The following is a 23,579-nucleotide window of genomic DNA, read 5'->3' on the forward strand; positions in this document are numbered from 1 at the left end:
GAGCCACCCAGGCAGCCTATAAAACATTTTTTTTAATTTCACTGTTATCATAAGTCATTCTAATATTGACTATAAAACCATCGAAGAAATGACAAATCATTTCTTCTTAATTTAACATCTTATATTACAAGAAAATGGCATTATTTAGGCAGAGTTACATTTTTCATTATTCTTGGACTATAAGTACATTGAAAAATAAAAATATATTTTTATGTATAAGCTTTGTCACATTGTTTATTCTCAAGCATTTCTGTTAACTTATTTCACCTCCAAAAGAAACATTCCACAGATAATTAAGTAACGGCAATTGCGCTGTTTGTCACAAAATGCAATGCTGTATTTACATGCATACAAGGAAACATTTATAACAATAGCTGGAAAAACACACATGAAAAAAATATTTGTACTTAATAAAGCGTAGAAAGTAAGTACACTAGTGAAACCACATGTACAAATTTTACCATTCTAACCAAAATGTTTCTCAGACTAACCCTATGGCCCTAAAAATAGAAAGCTAAAAGATTTTTTAAAAATGAATGGTTCATTTGAGACATGTGATCAATTAAATTCATTTGTGATAAATGAAGCTTTGAGATATATGATCTTAGTGTTAAGCTTAACCATAAAATGTTTGCACTGAATAGTTTATTACTATATATTACCTTATCTTAATGGAGGAAAGCTGTAATCAAAATGACATGTTATCTACCGTAATAAACTCTTATGGCTACGGAACCACACGTTACATGACCAAGCTTCAGGTTCCATTGTGTAGAATTTCTTCACCATTTTAAATCAACTCTTTGACATACATATATTTACACAGATTAGTTCATTCCTGATTCCCATACATAAATACACCTTGTTTAAACTGGCTTATGTGAAAATTGCTGTGAAATTCCAATTAAGTGCTCCATTTTTTTTTTAACATGTGCCTACAAACTGACATAAGTCAAATGTTAATCCAGCTGACCATGTGATTGCAGGGGTGTCAAATGGTATGAGGAAATGAGATTTAAAACAATGAAATGCAAAAAAACAATAATAATAAAATAAACAATGAAATGCATTTAGAAATATATATTACACTTTAAAATTTTTATAAACCTCATGCTTTTTAAAGCAATGAACAAACAAAGAAACTTATTTGTGATAAAAACAAAGCAACAAGTTAACAGACCTGTTAAAACTTTTGTAAGCCATTAAGAACTACTCTGAAAATGCTCTAAAAAAGGCAGAACACGGGAATTTCATCCTGGATGATATGCATTTCAAAGCCCATCAGTGCAATCTAAATACAGTCATTTTATCACTGATCATATTGGGAACAATTCATCACGACTTTACTGAATAATATTTATGACAATAATATTTAAGGAGTGTCTACTATACACCGGGCACTGGACTAGCTATGAATTTAACACACGCTATCTCATTCATTCATTACCATTCAGCCTCAGAACCTCTACCACTCAGGCATGTGTCTGCAATGTGATGAGGACTATTTTCAGCAAATTTTTTTAAAAAGACAAGAGAAACATAAATATGATAGCATATTTAGTCATTAGCCAGGAAAGATAGGGATTTCATGCAGAGACTGCCAATTATTCCTAAGAGTTGGAACCCAGAAAAGGGACTCATCTCCCAAGCTTTCCATAAAAGAAAAACAAATGGCCTTTCGTATGGGGGTGGAGGGGGGAACGGAACGCACACTGTCAGGTGCTACAGCATGATGTTAGGTTCTGTCAGCACAACGTTTCAGGATACTCAGAGTTTTGTGTTCCACTGACAAAACTAGCTTCCAGTTTCTGTAGGAATCTGCTACAAGTCACAAACAAATCACTTAAAATTCTTGGAACTGAACTGTCTGAATCCAAATGACAAAAATCACTTACAGAAAACCTCATGGACTTTTCACTTCTTAATCAGATGTTCTGACTTAACTGAAGCCACGGAATCAAAATATCTATTAACTCTTCTGCATATTTAATTAAGGTGGGAACTTAGAGCCAACTTAACCGTGAACTGGCCTGATTTCTTTCCAAACTTAACGAGATGGTTCTGTGATACAAGCATCTCATAGCCAAGAACAATTACAAGCCTAACTACAGAGAAATTATCTCCAAAATTCTGTTGTCTAGAAAGCAAGCAATAATTTTAAAATTGCTTCTCTGTTATTATTTTCACTTTTCTTTTACTGATGGAGAAGAACAATGGGTACTTAAAAAAGGGTGAAACCACATTCTTTTTATTGTCCATGCAAAACTGTGGTACAAACTGACTTGAGTTGATGTTTCAAAGAAAGAATACTAAAGACCACTAATAAAACTTTCAAATAAATTTTGAGTCCACTGCATGCTATGCCAGTTGGCAGCACCTTTTAAAGATGAGGAGAAATGAGAAAAGGTTCCAAGATGTCTTAATAAGGCAATCAAAGGGTCAAAACATACCTCTAGGAAATAACAGGGAATTAAATAATTTTTAAAAAATGGTTTTAAATAACCTTCTTTAAGTGCCTGGTACATGGGCACCAGAAATAAAGAAATCTAAATTTGTGACCTGAAAAGAATACACATTTGGAATAGAGTGGACCCAAAAACAAGACTCCAAAGAATGGCAACCAGATGCCCAAAGTAGTAAGACCTAAGAAATATCACTTACCTAATGAGGTGTGATTTATTTTATCACACAACCTGAAAGGAATTCATTTATGTGATCCACATGCAAATTTGCTTTCAGTCACAAGGGAAAGCAAGTTAAGTAAATTCATCCTTTATCTTCCTGCTCATCAGAAAACAACAGAAGTCCACATTTTTTTCCTCAATGAGTATTTCAGACACAGAAAAACAAAGGTCTAATGTTCTGGTACAGCTATGAGAAGATAAATCAAGTGTAGTGTCTACTTGTTTGATTCTATCCTTTTAATTCTGTGCAAATAGTATTTATTGCATCTCTATCGAGTGCCACACAGTGTACTATGTACTGGGATTACAAAGATGAAAAAGAAACAGTTTCCTTCTCTACAAAAATTTCTATTTAGTGTTTCTTTACTTATAGATTTATATCTGCAGGTCAGAGAAATTAAATGCAAATTTTTCTTTTCTCCAAAGTCAATTTTGTTCTGTAAAATCTGAAGCATTCCCTGAGAAAGAGAGGCTTGAAAAAATTCATATGGTGCGTTTTCCTAACCATTGGTTCTCAACCCTGAATACACACTAGAATTAACTAGAGTGCTTTCAAAGATACAGATGCCCAGGTCACACACCAATGGGGTTAAATCACACTGGCTAAGGGTGGGCTCGTTAGCACAGCATTGTTTCAAATGCTGCACAGGTCATTACAATGCATCGCCAGGATGGAAACACTGAAAAGAACACAAAACAATGTCTGACACAGCAGGCACTCTATACATGTTAGCCTTTACTCCTGCCATTGTTATGCAATTTGAGATCAACTGTGAGACAACGTATGAAAAGAAGCAGCATGGTCAAGACTTCCACTGAAATAGAGAAGTAAAAAGAAAAGATTATTGTTAAGAAGGCTTTGTCCAGGAAGGCTTTAATCAGGAACAACATCTTAATCCACACCTTGATTTGGAAGGTATCTAGAACTGCAAAGGATGAGAAAGAAGGCATTCCAACAAGGAAAGGTGGCAAGAACAAAAGGCGGGGGGGAGGGGGTTTGAGGAGGAGCACATGGGGCAGGTTAAGAAGACATGCCCCACTCCTGGCACTAGGCCCAAAGACTGAACTCTAAGGAATGTAGTTGGAGAACCGAAATGTTGCTGATGGAATGAAGGTGTTGGGAGAACAGAGTATTTCTATTTAATTTGACCATCAGATGGGGATAAAGAAGGTTTCCCTGAGTAGCTTGGCGATATGACAAAGTTCTCTTTTGGGAAAATTCACCTGGCAGTACTGGGTGCAATGTGGTGGAGCACCATAAGGCTACGTGGAAGGGTCCCACTGCAGGAATAAGAATAGTGATGGCACCCCTTTGTTTGGACACCGCACCAGCATCTTTTCCGGCCTCACTGCAGCAGGTGAGCAGATCTTGCTTCCTCTCAAGCTGTGGGGGTCCGGTTCATTGCAATCATCAAATATGTTCACTACCTCTGCTACCTCTCCCTTTAAGGCGTGTCCACAGCAGTGCTGACAAATCTGAGGAAAACCATTGCTCTTTTTATTATAAAGTCAACATCCCAGGAGAGAATAGCATAACAGAATAGAATGGGTAGCTCTCCAATTCTAGAAGCCCTAATGGAGACTCCTTGAGCCCCAAGCTATATCACCCTGTGTGACTAATCCTTGCACTGATCTACTCCAGCAGGAGACAACCCTGGCCAGAGTTTTATCTGATTGTTACCCTGATTTCACCCTGTAGCAGATTTTAAATGGCTATAAATTATTTGATACTCCTTCCCCTGAGAGGTAAGATCTCGATTTCCCCTTGCCTTTTATTTGGGATGACCCTGCTGCCTTGTTTCACAGAAGGCTATGGAAGAAATGTCATTCTAGAACTTTAATACCTAGGCCACAAGGATTCTTGCAGCCACTCTTGGGGTTTTTAGAGTGTTTGCTCTTAAAACACTCCCTTTCATAACCCAAGCGTTATGCTATTAGAAGTTCAAGACACTTGGAAAGTCCAAGTGTGGACTGCTGGAACAGCTTCAGCCATGTGTGAAGCTGTTTTGGACATCCAGCCCAGCTGGGTCTTTAGAAGACCACAGCTCTGGCTGCCATCTAGCTGTAATGAGATTCTAAGAGAGAACTACCCAGCAGAGCCCAGTCAACCCTCGGGACTGTGAGAGAAAATAATGAATTGTTCCTTTAAGCTTCTAAGCTTTGAGATGGCTTTTTACACAGTAATTCCCCTTTTTTTTCCCCAACATTTTGCCTGTGGACAAATGGTAGGAAGGAGTCTTTCAGATCTTTCCCTGTATGTTGTCAGGGGGCTTTTGTAGTATGTGTTTGAAAGTCAGATGCTGACTGTAATCTCTGTTCTTATTTTGAAATGAGGAAACAGAGGCTCAAGGAGCTTCTGTGAATTATGATTATATAAGCAATAATATAAAGACCTTAGACATGAATCTAGGCTTTAAAATTATGGAAATGCTGCTAAAATCAGCTCATAACACTGTATTGTTAAATTTACTCAACTTGCCATTTTTGCTTTGGAGGAACTGTTGGCAAATTTTACTTTAAAAAATACTTTAGGCTTGGGGCGCCTGGGTGGTTCAGTGGGTAGGGCCGCTGCCTTCGGCTCAGGTCATGATCTCGGGATCCTGGGATCGAGTCCCGCATTGGGCTCTCTGCTCTCTGCTCGGCAGGGAGCCTGCTTCCTCCTCTCTCTCTCTCTGCCTACTTGTGATCTCTGTCAAATAAATAAATAAAATCTTTAAAAAAAAAAAAATACTTTAGGCTTTGCAGCCAGAGGTCTCTGTTGCAACTATTCAATGTGTGATGCAAAAGCACCTACAGAAAGTACATAAAGAAATAGGACTGACTATTTTCCTGCTTTAAAAAGTACTGTTTTGGGGCGCCTGGGTGACTCAGTGGGTTAAAGCCTCTGCCTTCGGCTCAGGTCATGATCCCAGGGTCCTGGGATCGAGCCCCGCATCAGGCTTTCTGCTCAGCAGGGATCCTGCTTCCTCCTCTCTATCGGCCTGCCTTTCTGCCTACTTGTGATCTCTGTCTGTCAAATAAATAAATAAATAAATAAATAATCTTTTAAAAAATAAATAAAAAATAAAAAGTACTGTCTTTTGGTTTCAGATCCAATGTAACTATAGAATTGGTTCAATACATCTAAACTCAATCCAGCTCTAGAATAGTCTCTTTAAGAAATATGGCACCAATCATGGTTTTTATTCTTTTAATGTACAAAAACCTCTTCAAAGAATAACCTAACACCTTCACATATTTTAATTTTTTTTTTCAGAGTAGAGAGAGTACACCTGGGCATGTGAGAGTGGGGTGGGACAAACAGAGGGAAAAAGACAGAATCCTAAGCAGGCTCCATCTCATGTTCCTGGGACCGTGACCTGAACCAAAATCAAGAGTGAGACACTTAACCAACTGAGTCAACCAGGCTCCTCCACATATTTTAATTTTAAAAGTTGTCAGAAATTTAACATTCTAAAGAACAAGAGATTTTGAGTCTTACCAAAAGGACTGGTAAAAATGTATCATATATCGCATATTTTATTTCTGACAGCCACTTTGAGTTAATAAAATTAAGGTTGTTATGGCAAGGTGACTAAATGTGAAAGAAGAGTGAAAAACCCAATTCATCATTGGAATATTGATAATCAAGAAGTCAATTAAGTATTCAGTAATATAGAAAAAGATGTGAAGTTTTTTTTCTTTCCTTTCCCCAGATGCTTTTGTTCTGAAACAAAAGTCTAAAAGCTTCAGAGGCTTTTTGATCTTTGACTTCAGAGAGAATTTTAGTGCCTTCAGTTTACTGTTCACATAGCTCACAAAAATGTGCCCCTGAAATATTCCCAACTAATAGCTGGTTGACAAAATGAATAATGCTATTAAAAATAGGATCAGTTATGGTGACTTTATATAAAGTGATGAATCACTCAGCATTGCCAAATCAAGTACTGACTGGAGGCTAAAAAGAATAAAAGGGAGAGATTTCATTAAAAGTGGAAACATTACTGAAAGTAAAATAAAATGTTTTGGAATAAAATATACAAGGGTCTGGTAAGCATATTATACATTAAGGCAAAAATCCAATTTCTTACTAAGAGAGTGTAAAATAGAAAAGCATGATCTAATGAAGTCTTAAATAAGGATTCTAACAAGCATTCCTAGATAAAAATCATACTGTTTCTTTTTCCAATTTGCCTTTTTATTCCTGACAGACTCCAGGTATATTCAAATGAAAACTTATGCTTCTTAACTGGTTTAAAAACTGTGTACTTTCACTATTAAAAAAAAAAAAAAACTGTAATTAGGAAAAATAATTTAAAACCTCTGTTAATCCAAGACTAAGCAGAAAAATACTGTATTAAGAGCTACAAATCAAGTTCCCTGAAAGATATAATAAGGGGCATCCAGTGGCTCAGTCGGTTAAGTGTCTGCCTTTGGCTCAGGTCATGATCCCAGGGTCGTGGGGTAGAAATCTGCTTTGGGCTCCCTGCTCAGTGGGGAGCTTGCTTCTCCCTCTCCTTCTCCCCCTGTCTGTGCCTGTGCTCTCTCTCTTTCTACCTAATAAATAAAATCTTTAAGAAAAGGAAAGATATGATAAGACAGTATTTTAAAGTTATAAACCATAACAACAACAGAAACAGGGTGGTGAAAACAGGCTGAGTGAGGTGTAAATGAAATACTTACCAGCCCCCACAAACCTAAAGACACGTTTGTTTAAATATGTTAAAGATAAGAACATTTCACTTCTGTAAAAACTTGCATAGTAAAACATCTAGAAGTATTTTATGAATACATCTATTACTTGTGTTGCTTCCCTTACTTTCATGCTGCTCTCATTTCTATTATTCAGCAGCAAACCTAAGCATAAAGTGATTTCTTAAAGCAAAGGAGACGTTTTTCTGGTGGGCACAAGAACAGAAGGAAGGAGGCACACTCAAAAAGTGATACAATGGAATTTAATTCACAGCTTCAGTTCCAATATCTGAAGCCCATTTATGGCAAATAAATGTATATAAAATCACTGTAGACAACCAATATCTGAAGCCCATTTATGGCAAATAAATGTGTATAAAATCACTGTCGACAATCCTTTTAAATCACCCACAACATATGGCATCCTTTGGCTTCCTGCACATAACTCTGAACTCTCTGAATCCTATGTTTACTTATGCATAAATGTGTACACAATTTTCTGGGCATTCGTGCCTCTTAAAATAACCCTCAGATCTCTTAAGTCAATAGGAGTTTAGGGGAAAGTTCTAAAATGTTCCTACTTGCCTGCTCATTTACTCCTGTTTTATTATTAAACCTCAATAGCTTCAATACCTGTTAACAGATTGAGATTCCTTGTTGTTAAAGTGGAGTAGAGAAGGTAGAGAAGCATATGTTAGGGGTTGGGATTGGGATAGGTACTACAGTCAGAGGCAAATTAAATGCACATAAATTGCTACGCCACTGTAGCTCCAACTCAGGAATTATTCTGTAAAGAGGGTGGCTTACTGAATCACTACTAGAAGGGAAGGGACTGTCTATAGTCTGTTGGTTCTCTTCACAGCAAAAATCTCTCCATGAATCTGAAGCAGTTCATTAACTTGGGGAACATAGAACAGTTTGTTCAGAGCTGATTCTCACGAACTGCATTAAGTTATTAATATGTTAATATAAATCCAAAGACACGTTAAGAAGATACAAAAAATATGTACATGTAGTAAGAACAGGCAAAGTAAGAATATCTGCAAATTCCATCAAAGGATGGTTGGGGTGATGGTCTGAGCAAGGAACCACTGGAATGGGGTCCATCCTTACCCTTCTCTGCATTCTCCATTCTCCACCCTGGTACAGGGTCAGCATCACCAACATTTAAGATGCTGTGATTTTAATTTGCCAGAACAAATCTATAAAGCACAGTGGTAGCAAAAATAAGTGAAAAACTCTGGCTTAATAAATTAGATCACAAGGTCTTTAAGCAGGCATAGACAAAACTAAGTGCAATTAATTTAAGACAGCATTATGGATTAACAGGTAAATAGTAACAAGAATTGGGAGGTGGACAAGAAAACTAGAGTGCACATTCAGTATTAATGGTAAGAAGGAATCCTAACAAGGGGTCAGTAAAATGCCATGGATCTGGTACCTTTCCTATAGTATATAGTAAAACTTCCTTGACAAAATTTAAAAAAGAAAGAAAGAAAAGACTCACCTATCTAGAAGAAACAATTGCTTTCTAATCCTTTTAAGAAGTACATTTAATAATAAATAACATTCAGGAAATTATCTTTATGTCAATTTTTTAATGTTTAAAATAACAAATGTCATTAAAAAGCAAGGCCTATCTCCACTTATTTTTTTTTTTCCTCAAAGATTCCATTTATTTATCTGACAGAGAGAGAGATCACAAGTAGGCAGAGAGGCAGGCAGAGAGAGATGGGGATGCAGGCTCCCCGCTGAACAGAAAGCCCGACGCAGGGCTCCATCCCAGGACCCCAAGATCATGACCAGAGCCAAAGGCAGAAGCTTAACCGACTGCGCCACCCAGGTGCCCCTCCACTTATTTTTTAATAAATCTGGTAACATAACCAAGATAAATTTAAATTTTTCAGCTTTTGACATTTCAAAGTTCTCTTTTATATAAAAAAATGAATATTTTAATCTAGCACAATAGTCACCAAATAATGACATACATGAACTTTTGAGGAAGGCTGTCTGATGATTCTAATTTACTTGCAAAACCTCCTGGTTTCCCCTAATAAACTGTAACAGATCCAAAGATTCAACCCTGGAGGTAAACTATTTACTACCTTCTATTGCACTAAATGTGCCGGTCTAGAGCCTTGAGGAATGCCCTTTGATTTTTAAGGTTTTTAAACTACTCTATATAAACCACTTGATGACATATAGCTACAGAGTATCTTTTTCCTACTCGGAATACTCAGATCACTTTTCCGGAATGAAGCACTGAGAGCCATCATCTCATTTATTACCTGTAAATCCCTGTCACTGTCTAACTGTCTCCACCTTGCAGATCCTCAGCAAGATGAACAGGGAAGGCCAATTTCTTTCCTTCTGGGCTCAGACATAAAATCACAATTGATTTATTATTGCAAAACATGTAATTGGTTATCACTAGTTTCTGATATTCAATGAAAGACTAAAATAAGGAATACGAAGATACAGGGTAATTTTTTTCTTTTTCACAAGTCCACAGAAGTTTTCACTGTTACTTCTGACAAAAACAAAATTGGTAAGTGAAGTAAATCACTGTAGGAAAAAAACTGGCCTACCAGGAAGATTAAAGTAGCTAACAGTTATGAAAATACTTGGTAAGCCACAAAGCAGTATGAACGTGGAATATAAGCTCCACAAGGGCAGACACAGTCATCTGTTTTGTGCACTGACTGTCCCAGTGGCCTAGGACTGAGCCTGACACATGGGAGATAGTTGATAAGCATTTGCTGCATGAATGAAATATGTGGTATAATTAAAAATGGGTAACAAAGATAATGAAGCAGAAATTGCATGCAGGGGCAGAAGTCCTTTAGTTAAATGGTTCTGTAGCTCACCAACACACCAATTAATAGAACTCTGGGCTTTTTTCATTCGACATTTGGGTTGGTACGCCCAACGAGTTAAGGTTGAAAAAAAAAAAAAAAAGCGAGTAGTCAATATGCTGAAATGATTAAAGATAACATTTTTTGGTCCACTCCAAAGTAAGTGTCTGAAGGATCAGAAGCAGTCATTTGCTGACATTTCAGAAAGAAATATAAAGAAATCCTGTTATCTTTCCAAAAATGGTAGTTCTCTCTCCTCTATATTCTCTACAGAACATCAATCATTATGTCATCAGTCAGCTAATTTTCAGGTGATAGTAACCTTGTCAGTACTCATTATAACTTCATAATTCTACAGTAGAAAAGAATTCCCACAACATTCAGTAGGACAAAAATCTGTCACTTAAATAAAACTAGGGCAATGTTCAGAAAACTACATTCTGTGTCAAATTACAAAGATAAATGAATGTAAATGCTGGTTTTAAGCAGCATATTTGTAGGAACAAATAGAGAGTGCTTTAATTTTCTTAAGATACTTCTCTAGATTCAAAACTTAAATGCACTCCTATATTTTTTTAAATAAACAGTTATTTGTTCAATTAAACCCAGGAGAATATCATACCTTCAATGAGAACTAAATAAAATATTGGGAAAATATATGCTTAAACTATATTAGAACACCTAAAAGGGAAATATAAATTCTTGTTCTCTTATTCTAAAAAGCATTTTTGCATTTTGACACTTTAATAAGTGTACAAGAATGATTATATCCTTGAAAATTTTTAAAAATGTAGTTAGGAGTACCTTTACCCAATAATTGCAATATTTCTAATGAAACAGATACACAAAATTCTTTTCCGGTTATTGAAATATCTGTGCTTGATTTGCATTTGGTTTATTTAAATTTAATCTGTAAAATGCACAAAGGTGAAAATTAAGTAAATTTCAGTGGTTGAGTAGCCAATCATGATCAGGACCAATTTAAAAATCTTTAAAAATAACTTCAATGAACTCAATGCCAAACCACTAAAAGTTATGCAAATCACCAATCTTTTTGAAAATGTTATTTTTCATGACCCAACATTATTTACTAACTCTTACTTAGGTGAGCCGGCTATATACGTTTCTAATTTTCCAAATACTTCAGAAATAACAGAGTGGCCCAAATTTCCAAGGAACAAAAACCCTGCCTTTAACTGTATATTGTTCATTTCCCAAGATGAAAAAACTCTTCCTAGAGTTTAGGTTTTGCACTATATGAATAAGACCGATGCTCATATAATTATATTTGTTCCATTCTGTTAGTAACCATTTCAAACTGAAAGACCAGAACAGGTTCTAAACATGTTAAATTCTATAAAGCCATTAGCAATAAATTTGATCCGGCAGTTTGCTGGGACAATGGAATCTGCTGAAAAAGCGTCTATTAGTCATTCTGGACAAACCCATCGGGATTAAAAGAATGAGTTAAGATCGTCTAAGGACGCAGCGGAAAAAAAAATTAATCCAATTGGATCTCAGCTTCTGAGTTTCTAAGAGATTTTCCTTTTCTCACTGCCCATTTCGGCTGCCACTCCATTCCCTTTAGCTAATATCTGACTAAGTTCGCATCCTCTTCCCAATCATAACACTTGGATTTTATCCGAAAATGAAAACAAACCAAAACTGCCTTTCTCTGGGTAAGAAAATTCCTATTTATTGGTGAATCTCCTATTCCAGGTACCAATTCAGTTGTTTCGGCTCACCACAAAGAAAAAGTCGGCCTTGCGATTTCCTTGCGCCTTAGTAATCCAAAATATTAAGAATGGGGAAAGTCAAAAGTTTGCGCAATTCTGCTTCCAAAGATCTTTGCGAGCGTTCCTGGACATCGCCAACAGTTTGAGAAGAAAAAGCCCCCAAAGCGGACCTCGAGAACTTCTCCTTGCCAAAAACTTCCCGGGGAGCTACTGTCGCGCGGCCTCCAGGACAGCAGACCGCGGGCAGAAAAGCTCAACTTGGAAAACCCCGTGAAATTGGTCCAGCGAGCCCAGAGATCTTGGGGACTGGGACTGCTCTTTCCCGCTAACCCAATGAGGTGCATTCAGGGTTTCTCCGGAAAGGCCTGAAAATCAAGGTAGCCCTACCACTTGTTGAAAGGAGACCGAGAGGAAAGGGGTGGCATGGGATGGGGGAGGGGAGGTGTCGCAGTCAGTGGAGGTAACCTTCTTCACCCCCGAAGTAGCATCTCCGCTAAAGCTCGAGAAGCTCTAGAAGGTCCCAGGCCAGAGCGGATGCCTGCGCGCTGGGGCCGGGACTCCCTTGACGCAGGGCGCACCGCGGAGCGCCCGAATCCCGGTCCAGCCGTGCAGGAGGCGCCAGGCGCGGCTGGGGAGGGAAGAGCTAGCTCACCTGGGGCTGAAGGCTGGAAGGTACATTCTCGGTCCGCCGGGGCCCGGCCTGGCAGCCTGGGGCCGTCCGCCGAGGGGCTGAGCACTTGAAAAGCCCAACGCGTGCCGTACGGCGCGCCGGGGGCGCTGACTTGTTCCGCCGCAGGGCACAGCTTGAGGGGAACGGGGGTGGCCGGCAGGGGCCGGACCTGCGCGCGGGCGGCTGTGGCGGCGGCGGCGGCGACTAGAGCCGACGCGGGGCCGTGGTGCGCGGGTGGTTGCAGCCCGTGCGTCGGGGCGCCCCCAGCCCGCAGCAAGTTCTCGATCAGGAAACTCTTGCCCAGGTTGCCAAAGCCCGGCGCTGTGGGGAAGTTAAGGAGCGCGGAGGACGCTACCACGTCCCAGTACGCGCCGGCGTGGGCCGCCACGGCGCTGGGGAGCATAGTGCGGCCGCGGGCGCGCCCGCTTCTCGCTCCGCGCCCCGCACGGGGCCCGCGCCGCCGCCTCCGGTCGCAGCCTTCCGCAGAACTGGAGCGCGCTGAGCCCGGGAAGAAGGAGAGGGCACCGAGGACGCCGGCAGGCTCGGAACGATATTATTTATTTGGGTTGGGCGGTTTTTTTTTTTTTTTTTTTTCAAGGATGGGAGGAGTGATTGTGGGAGGGGGAGCTGTGCGTGTCTCTGGCCCGCGGCGTAGGCTCTGGGGGCGCCGGAGGAGTCCCTCCCGCTCCCTATGCAGATCCGGACTTTTTTTTTCTCTAGAAGGCTGGAAGGTGTGTCTAGCCCATCCATTCATGTCACCCGGCCCACAAAGTGACAGACGCGGCCAACAATAAGGGCGGCCCAGAGAGTCTGAGCTTTGGCAAAGGGAGGGGACGCAGAGCGGGAGAGGTGGGCGTGGAGGCGACGTGAACCGGGCGCGCTCGCCCGGTCCCCACGGCCGGGCCTTGGCTCTAGAGCCCACGCAGCTCCCGGGGCGCGAGAGCGCGCGGCCGCGGACAAGTGCCCCGAGGGCGGGCGACACTCCCTTCTAGAGAGCGCTCGGTGTACCACCTGTTGGTCGACTCCCGGCTCTCCAATGTTGATGCCACTTCTTCAGGAATGAAGGGGAGTCCAAGGGAAACGAATAGTTGTCACTAGTGTCTTGAAGGGCTGTAGTCATCAGAGAAAGTCGCAAGTGTTACTGAGACATCGGGGTCTTACAGATGAGAAGGTTTAAAAAGTGGGATGCATATGAGATGCGCCCTCCGCGCCCCGCCCCGCCCCCTTTAAGGCAAAGGAAATGAGTTTTTCTTGAAGACCTTTAAAGAATTTCGTAGTTTCTAGTAACTTTTTAATAAGATTTGACTTAGGAATCACTCCAGAAGAAATGTTCTAATAAATTTTGACCTAGAGAAAGAGATCTTAGTTGGAGTTGGCTAAATGGTTGGATCCAAAACCCAGGAAGGAAAGCACCACCAAGTTTTCCTAACACACAGACCAGGATGAGAATTACTCAGGATTACAGCTGCTCTCCCCTCCCTCCCCCGTAGAAATCTGGGCAGTTTCCAATTTATTAACAGCCTGCTGGAGACTGGACAGGCAAAAGTCTGTGTGTAGTTAAAAGTTCCTTTAACCACAAGGCAATTTAAATCTCCTCATTTTAGAAACTGTAGCAATGGAATTTTAAAACTGTGACTTCTCTGTCAATTAACAATTCCCATTGCTACTCTCCTGTGCAGATTTAGATGAATTTACTTAAAATAAAAATTTTTAAGAATGTCTGAAAGGCTTGGGGTTGCACATATGGTTTTCCTTTTTATCCTAATAGTTTTTAGTTTACTTAAAAGCTGGCCAGGGCTGCCAGGCTAGTGAGATAAATTTCCTTTAAAAATTCACCTCGTTGATTTGTGTTTCATTTACACTAGGTATGTCAAAAGCTTTCTAGAAATCCACTCACTCTGCTGCTGCTAAATGGAAGGGACGTTATTTGAGAGGGTGGTGTATGTTACTAACATTCATTCACTTACAGTTTTAGTCAACAAATCTTTACTGAGAATTTCATATTTATTAAGCATTTGTGGTAGTCCTGAGAATGTGTAGAAGGTGAAAAGAAAGGTCTGGCCCTAGCTTTGTAGAAGTTCAAAGCTTAGTGAGGGAGAAAAACAAGTAATGTCTGAGAAAGGGACTGTAATTTGGAAGGAAAAGTGTGAGAAAAACTCCAGAGTAAGATTCCCCTAAACTGAATCTTAAAAAGTGAACAGTTGTCAGGGATGGGATGTAAAGTTGTAACCTTTGAGGTTAGCAAGGAAAAGAGAGATTATATCATACCTGCCAGTCCTATATCATAGCCACCACTTATGCAGTGTTTACATTTACAAGTATACACTAAAAAATTTGTACATATTAACTTGTTTAACTTCATAATAATATTAATAATAATATTATAAGGTTGTGCTGTTGGCCCAATGTTACTGATGGGGCACAGAAAACTTAAGTTACTTTTCTAAAACCACACAACTCCCAGAGTGATGAGGCTAAGATATGATCTAAGCTGGGTGATTCCAAAGCCTTAGAAACTTTAAGTTCACCTGTCAGTCTCTTCACAAATCTGCTTGCCATGCAAAATTATGTCATCTGGCCAAGCAAGGGAGGCTAAGACACAAGTTATTTGTTGTTCTGTAGTGGAAGGTGGCAATGAAAACTTGAGTCAAGAATAACTGTTAAGTCAGCCAACTTGTCACAGCCAGATAAGAGGCAACTGGAGAAATCCAGACACAAAGTGATGTGGAATTTAACAAAATTAATGGCAAGGAAATGGAATGGAGGGTATAAATATTACAGTGGATTGAATCTATAGGACTGGAAGACGCAGTTCTCAACTGGGGGTGAGTCCCTCCCTACTCAAGAGACATTTGACAGTGTCTGGAGATACTGTTGGTTGCCCCAATTCGACAAGAGGATAGGGCAGTTAGCCACCATCCACCTAGAAGCCAAGGATGTTGCTCAACATCCTACCATGAAATGGACAGCTCCCCCAACAAAGAATTATCTAGCCTAAAATGTCAATAGTGTGGTGGTTGAGAAACCTCTGTTATAGAAGATGAGTAAGAGAATGTAGGATCACTTTAGGTTTTCTGGTCTGATAAGTGGGTAGATGCCTACTTAATCAGGGTGGGGACTTAGAAGATGAGGAGCAGGTTTCACATGGAAGAATGACAAGAAAGATGGAGATGGATGTTCTGGTTGTTTGCAAAAACTTCCAGGGAGAATGGTGGATTGAGAAGAGAAATGAGCCAAGAAACAATTGCTGGGAAATACCAATATTAGGGGGAGGGAGAGAAGAAAGAGGAGCCTTGAAGAAGACTGAAAACAAGCAGTCAAGATTTGAAGATGAAACCAGAAGAGAGAATGGAGCCATGGAAGTCAAAGGCAAGGAAGTTTCAAAAAGGAGGAATGGAGGACTTTGGTAAAGAACTGCTCTATGCTCAGCAGTTTATTTTCCAAATGGCCAAGCAGCTACAGTGCATTTCCCATCCTGTCCTGCAGGCTATGTGTGGCCGGTGCAATAAGAGGAGAAGTGATCTGTTTCCCCTCCAGTTCTGTCCTGTAACAATCCACACAGTCCTTTGCTAGTCAGCTGCCAGATCCAGAGGTCCAGAGAATGAAGAAGTCCTCAGGGCATGGCAGAACCACAAGATGAAAGCAGCCTGTGTTCCCAAATCACCACATGGAAGGCACACAAAAATAAATATCTGCATAAGTAGATCATGACATAAACAAAAACAAATATTTACTGGGTAAGGCCATTAAGATTGAGGAGTTGGTTTCCAACAGAATATTCTCACCTTAATATGCTGACTCAGCAAATGCCTCAGATTTTTAAAAAATTTAATTTGATCCTTAGTGACTTGGGCAAGAACCTTTTTGTCAGGAAGGGGAGGTAGTAGATACCAGTTCATGTATGATTGAAAATGTATGGAAGGTAAAAGAATAGGGAATTAGAAGTTGAAGAAGGTAAGGGGAGTTACAGGGCCAAAAAAGCAAGCAAGCTAGCTATTTATACGTTGAGAGAAAAGGGGCTGGAGGTAAAAGTGTGTTTGATAGAGCAAAGAGCCGTGATCAACCCAGCACAGGTGGTGCGAGCTCTTTCCCTTTTGGTAAGGGAGTGTTCTGGGTCCAAGGCCTGTTCTCATGCAGCCAAGTGAGCATGAAAGACCACATGCAGGAGACTTTCCCAACAGTTATCTTTATCTTCAGTTAATATGAGAGGGTGTTTTAGATAGCACAATAGACATTTTAAGTTATTTTTCACCTGATAAGTAAGTGGTATTTAAGATGCGAAGGAAAGCATTCTCACCTTTACTTGAAAGCCTTTACCCTCCAGAATGGAGCCCCAGGCTTAATTCTTACCCAGTCCTGTGTTCAGTCACTGCCTTAAGGAACGGGTTGCCTCAATCCACCTATAATCTTACCAGCATCCTGGGACCAGAAAACTGTCACATTTCCTCAAGTGGTTCTTTCTGACAGGGTGTGACCTTGAAAGGCCTGAGAGATGGCCATCACTGAGCTTACAAACATATTCTAGGACTGTTTCTATATATGTTCGCACATAAATGTTTGAATGTGTCGTGGAATTCAATCTGACATTTGCCCTCACACCTGGACATGGGCTTACGGAGATGGCTCTAAATCTCTGAGTTTGCTTAATTAGCTATTTGAAGCTTCTTGTATTTGTGAAAAAGAACCTAATCATTGAGAAAGCCCAATAAGCTCAGGCCATTTTCATCTGTTAAAGAACCGCATTGGTCTATGCTGAGATCTGTTCCAAAAAAAGGAACATCACTGCAAAATCAAATACCTTCAGGGTCAGATGGTTGACACCTATGGGTTAACCACATATAAAATAATAGAGAGTGAGTTAGTTATTAAAGAGCTGGGTGTAGGGGGTAGGGTGGTCAGAGACTGCCAAGGAAAGCATATGCTTAGGCCTATTTGTCACTAGTCTGGAAAAGTAGGCTTAGCCCAGATTGTGCCTTGTATACAATACTCAGGATTGTTTTTTTTAAGGTTTTATTTATTTGACAGATCACAAGCAGGCAGAGAGGCAAGCAGAGAGAGAGGAGGAAGCAGGCTCCCTGCTGAGCACAGAGCCCAATGTGGGGCTCGATCCCAGGACCCTGAGACCAAGACCTGAGCTGAAGGCAGAGGCTTTAACCCACTGAGCCACCCAGGCAGCCCAGTACTCAGGATTTTGTACTTTGTCCTTAAAGCAATGAGATGTGCACCAGAATAAAAGGAATTGTTACTAAAGATGGTGATGGGTGTTAACTTAGACTTACTGTGGTAATCATTGTGCTATACATATAAAATCATTATGTTGTGCATCTAAAACTCCAGTATTATATGTCAGTTATATCTCAATTTTAAAAAAACAATGAGATGTTATTTCATATCTGTATTTTAAAGGATCATTCCTATGGTATGGAGACTGTGTTAGGATTTAGGATCTGGAGACTGTGCTGACTGGAGACTAGTCAGGTAATTCAGAGAAGAAATCCTGGGACTTTGTACTGGGTTTGTGGCAGTAACCATGGGGAGAAGTAGGAGAATAGGAGATCTATCTAGAAAATATCTGTGAATTTAGAGTCTGAGGAAGTCTTTTCTCTCCTAAGAACCAGTGTGCTTGGTTTTATCCGGACTGTGGGAACTATATAACCCATTGTGTTTCCTAATATGTTTTGAATGTCAAGAAGTTGAACTCACTTTAGAGGTTTTTTTTTTTTTAAAGATTTTATTTATTTATTTGACACAGAGAGAGAGAGATCACAAGTAGGCAGAGAGGTAGGTGGGGAGAGAGAGGGAAGCAGGCTCCTCGATGAGCAGAGAGCCCGATGTGGGGCTCAATCCCAGGACCCTGCGACCATGACCTGAGCCAAAGACAGAGCCTTAACCCACTGAGCCACCCAGGTGCCCCTCATTTTAGAGTTTAATTGAAGTAATTCTCTTAATCTGAAGTTCTCTCATTTCCAGCCTCAGTTCACTTTAGATCTTTTATGTTAATTTGCTGACTCTGTTATTATGTATCCCTTTAGTGCCCCTCCTCCAACCCAGTAAGTACTAAGCAAATACAACAAACAAGTAAATCTTTTTTTTTTTTAATTTTACACACACATACTTATAGTAATTCCACTAAGAATTAGAATTCTGTAGTGGAATCTAAACAAGCTTCCCTAATTCCTCCGATATCAGCTGAAATCTCTCTTTGGCCAGGAGAGTCTCTGTGCTTGGCGAGGAGAGAAGTTTCTCATAGCCCAGGTAACATGCACTCTGTATTGTTGACCTCACTGGCAGCCTCTAAGCACCCACTCCAACAATCAGATATCTTTGAAAAGAAGATGTGGTTATGAGGAATTAGTTCTATTCTCAACTGAAAGAAAATTCAAGAGTCTCATTGTAGCCTTTTTAGTAACCACTGGAAATCTGGCTGGTGCAGGGTTACTTAGGGAGAAACAAATATTTCCCAGAACTGCTAACTGTAGATTCTCTCCACGAACACCCCCCACATCTCAGAACTTTGGGCAGATTACATCCTAATCCTTAAATTAGAAAAAAATATATATATTTTTTAAAGTACAGGAACATGTGAAGAGGCACATCCAGCCACTTCAACAGTTGTTACTCAGTTAAACTCCGTACAGTAACATACTTTCTTAAATAGTCTCCCATTCCCTCCATCCCACTCCATCCGCAAATACTCTTGGGTCTTCAAAATAAATTCTAAAACTCTGGCTCACCTCTAAAAGACATTTATAAATATGTTTTCAGTTTTGATCTGGCAGGACTGATGCTCATATTGTCCTCCTTTTCCTGCACATGTCTTTTCTGGCTGGCTCTCTTGGCTTTTGGTGTATTATTTTGCCATGCCTCGGGCATTGTTCATCTCCGTGCCCTGCATTCTACCTCCAAACCCTATTTTGCGGACTTTCTTCTCTAACTGGGAGACTTCCCAGTTTCTTTCCAGGCTATTCAGTTTCTTTGGCATTCCTCGCTCATTGATCATTTCTAACCACTTTTCCACTTGTCCTGCTTGGCCCAAAGTGGAATGTGAGGCTACTGAATGATTTTGAGGAAATTACTCTGGATGCTGCTGAGCAGCAGGTCTTTTCAACTGTTTCTCATTGTCTCAGTGTCCTCACAGCCACAGGTGCCTCTCATTCATATTGAAATCCTACAGTTTTGGGGTTTGCCCTGAATTACCACTGCTGTGGCTAGAAGGGAGGCTGCACATCGCGTTGTGAGTTTTGTCCTGTTCCCCAGGGTTTATACCAGAATCGTCCCTTCAGATGAACATTAAGTTTTTTGCATTTACTGCCCCAAGTATGAAGTACACATAGAGAAGTTAATTCCTGGTGAAACTGCTTCAGGGCTGTGAACTCAGGCTCTCTGAACCAAATTGAGGTGTGTCAATCTCCTTGCTTTGAAGTGTCATTTCTCCGGCAAGAATTTGTCTCATATAAAATGTAATAAGCATTTTAGGCAAATAAAAATTAAGCCCTAGAATATTTGTTTCTTTCCTAGTCCCCCAGTTCTTTACTGAGTTTCAGGGCTTTGATTTATTTGGAAACTAGAGTAACACTACAAAGCTCCTGAAGTAAATATTGCTTGACAGTCAACCACTTAAATTGTGTGGTGTAATTCTCAAGTGACCCTCCTTATATCACTCAAACATCCGCTCTGTTTGTTTCAGGGTCATGCATACATTTCACATTCCCCATCATTCCATCTACACATCTCCCCCAGCCCTAATGTAACACCTCTGGTCCAGCTATCCTTTCTTCTTTTAGCCTAAGCTTCGGTCGGTTCATAACCCTAGGAGCTTCCTGAGTGAAATCTGAAACTGTCCCCTAGGACTCAGAGGGCAAGGAGGGACCAGAGAAAGAGGCAGTTCACTCCAGATTGGACGTGGTAGGTTGGCTATGCAAGGGAACTTACATATGAGACTTCTCTTGGGTGGCCACAAGACCAGGACATCTCTACACCCACCAACTAATCTTAAAAGTTTATATAGAGGACTTAACTCAGTTCTATCATGTTATACCATCCAGATGGTCTCAACAACACATAGCTCTCTGAAGGCTATGTCCTTGAAAACATCTCCCACTGTGGGAACAGTGGGGAGAATGTACATGCCAAGCACAGGGAAGGGGGTGAGGAAACTCTGATTGTCCGTGTCCAGTGTCAAGTTCCTGGGTGAACTGGCTGTCATGACCTCTCAATTATCTCCCCCCCCCCCAAAACTCCACCAACTCATGACTGACTCTTAATAGTCTTATATACCCTCCTCTTCCATGATGTGGCCTGAATAGTCAGCAGGTTTCACCCACACGGAGATAACTTTTTTGGTGGCTATCTTGTTGCACTGGAGGCAGATATCACAACATCAACAGAGGCACATATGAGAGAAAACACAGATTGTAATAAAGATTCTAAAATCTAGTAATAGTTTTTTTTTCCCCACACCAAGATTCCCATGATCCAAACCATTGATTGCTAAATCCCCTAGGTTATGGGTTGGATCACTCAGGTATTTCACTTGTGTCCTCATATGATTTAATAAAGATAAAACATCAGCAGACTTATCAGATATGAACAGACAATACTCTGTTTGGACAGTGGCACACGTACCTAATTGCAAGGTATTAATATGTCCAAGGCCATTCTATTTTGGAAGACATCTTTTGTCATTAAAGACATTGCAGTGTTCAGTTAAGGACAGGTTTTGTTGGCTATCATTTAAGATTTGCTTGGAGAATTTGCTAAGGGCTTCTGTAGGTGCTATAATGTCCTCCAGGCCAACGGAGGAAACAAAGATGGTGCCTAAATGATTGTGTATTGGTGGGAAACAGGAGTTCATGGTTTGGTGGACTTTAGAAGTCATATGTGGATTCACATAGTTTGTAGTTGTGGTAGTATCATTACTGAGTTAAGACAGTAGCTGCTTTCTTGACATTTTGGGTATGTTACACTTTTGGAGTTAGTCTGTCCATGACTAGCTGACTTTCAGATGCAGGTTGCTGATAATATTTGGATGACATGCAAAAGTGTATTCACAAGGGGAGTTATTGTGTATCTGCTGAACAGGATTAAAACCTATTCCGTTTTGAGGGCTACTTGTTTCCATGGTTACAGAGCAATCACTTTAGAAAAAGATTTTAGAAACTTTTTAAATTCTCCGTTCTCCCTTTTGTTTCTCATTCAACCAGGGCTGTAGAGGAGATAATCAAGGATTTCCCAGGTCGTATCACAGATGCTGATTCTCTTTATAAATATGATTTGTAGATGTCAGATTTTTAGATGGAGCCTCAGTTGGTGTGATATTATCCTGTGTTTATCTGGAAACATTCAGGTCATTTGTCAAGACAGCGATTATGCAGAAGTATTTAAGACTCTGGACAGCAGACGTCAGATGCCTGTGAGACAAGTAAATATAAATAGAAGTATTTAAGAAGTTATCAGAAGATTCTCTAGAACTAGGCCTGATTAAGTAAACAATTCGAAACAATTTTTTATGATCGCCTTAAATAGCTAGGCTGCCTTTTTTTTCTTTTTTAAATTTCTTTCCAGTATAATTGACATAGAGTCTTTTATTAGTTTCAGGTATACAGTATAGTGATTCAAGAATTCTATACATTACTTAGTGCTCATCCTGGTAGGTGTACTCTTAATCCCCTTCACCTATTTCCCCCACACCCCACCTACCGCCCCTCTGGTAACCATCAGTTTGTTCTTATAGTTAAGAGTTTGTTTTTATGGATTGTCTCCTTTTTTCCTTTGTTTTGTTTCTTAAATTCCGGATATGAGTGAAGTCATAGGGTTTTTGTCTTTCTCTAAGTAATTTATTTCACTTAGCTTTATATTCTCTAGATCCATCCATACTGTTGCAAATGGCAAGAGTTCATTGTTTTAACAGCTGAGTAATATTCTAGGGGGTGTGTGTGAGAGAGAGAGAGAAAGAGAAAGAGAGACATAGAAGCACTTCTTTATCCACTCGTCTACTGATGGACACTTTGAGCTGCTTCCTTCATTTGGCTATTATAAATAATGCTGCACTAAACAAAGGGGCTCATGTATCCTTTGAATTAATGTTTTTGTATTCTCTGGGTATATACCTATTAGTGTGATTTGTGAATCATAATGTAGTTCTATTTTTAACTTTTTGAAGAATCTTCATATTGTTTTCCATAATGACCTCATCAGTTTACATTCCTCCCAAAAGGGCACAAGTGTTCCTTTTGTCCACATCCTCACCAAAACCTGTTGTTTCTGGTGTTGTTGATTTTAGACATTCTGACAAGTGTGAGATAATCTATCATTGTAGTTCGTAGTTCTGATTTTGTATTTCCCTCATGATGAGTGATGTTCAGCATCTTTTCATGTGTCTTTTGGCCATCTCTATGTCTTCTTTGGAAAAATATCTGATCATATCTTCTGCCTATTTTTAAATTGGGTTTTTTTTTGTTATTGAGTTAAGTTCTTCCTTTGTTTTAGAAACTAACCCTCTTTATTGAATATATCATTTGCAAATATCTTTTCCCATTCAGTAGGTTGTCTTTTAGTGTTGTTGACTATCTCCTTTGCTATCAGAACCTTTGTATTTTGTTATGGTCCCTGTACTTTATTTTTGCTTTTGTTTCCCTTGCCTCAGGAGACATATCTAGAAAAAAAGTTGCTATAGCTGATGTTGAAGAACTTATTTCCTTTATTCTCATTTAGGATTTTTATGGATTCAGGTCTTGCATTTAGAGCTTTATTACATTTTGAATATATTTTTGTGTATGAGGTAAGAAAGTGGTTCAGTTGTTTTTGTGTATTGTTTTCCAGTTTTCCCAACACCATTAGTTGAAGAGACAGTTCTTTTCCCACTGCTTTATCAACAATTAAGTGACCATATAGTGTGGGTTTATATCTCATTTTTCTGTTCTGTTCCTTTGAACATTTTTCTGTTTCTGTTCCTTGTCCGTTT

At 39.8% G+C, this 23,579-nt stretch overlaps 1 protein-coding gene and 1 long non-coding RNA gene across 3 annotated transcripts in view; one reads left to right on the forward strand and one right to left on the reverse strand.

The window, feature by feature from the left end:
* The window catches only part of DBX2 (developing brain homeobox 2), a 34,688-nt gene extending 21,325 nt beyond the window's left edge, over positions 1-13,363 (reverse strand). For both annotated transcript variants that reach the window (XR_009405052.1, XM_059404809.1), the window contains exon 1: positions 12,599-13,363. Coding sequence is in view for 1 of the 2 variants with exons in the window: in XM_059404809.1 (XP_059260792.1) it covers positions 12,599-13,019 (421 nt within the window). In the remaining variant the exon portion in view is untranslated. The remainder of the gene's footprint in view (positions 1-12,598) is intronic.
* LOC132020663 (uncharacterized) overlaps positions 11,989-23,579 on the forward strand; it is a 101,989-nt gene continuing 90,398 nt past the window's right edge. The window contains exon 1 of the long non-coding RNA XR_009405053.1: positions 11,989-12,323. This is a non-coding gene — a long non-coding RNA (uncharacterized LOC132020663). The remainder of the gene's footprint in view (positions 12,324-23,579) is intronic.

The sequence above is a fragment of the Mustela nigripes genome, chromosome 6 (assembly GCF_022355385.1).
Source record: "Mustela nigripes isolate SB6536 chromosome 6, MUSNIG.SB6536, whole genome shotgun sequence".
Lineage (NCBI taxonomy): Eukaryota > Metazoa > Chordata > Mammalia > Carnivora > Mustelidae > Mustela > Mustela nigripes.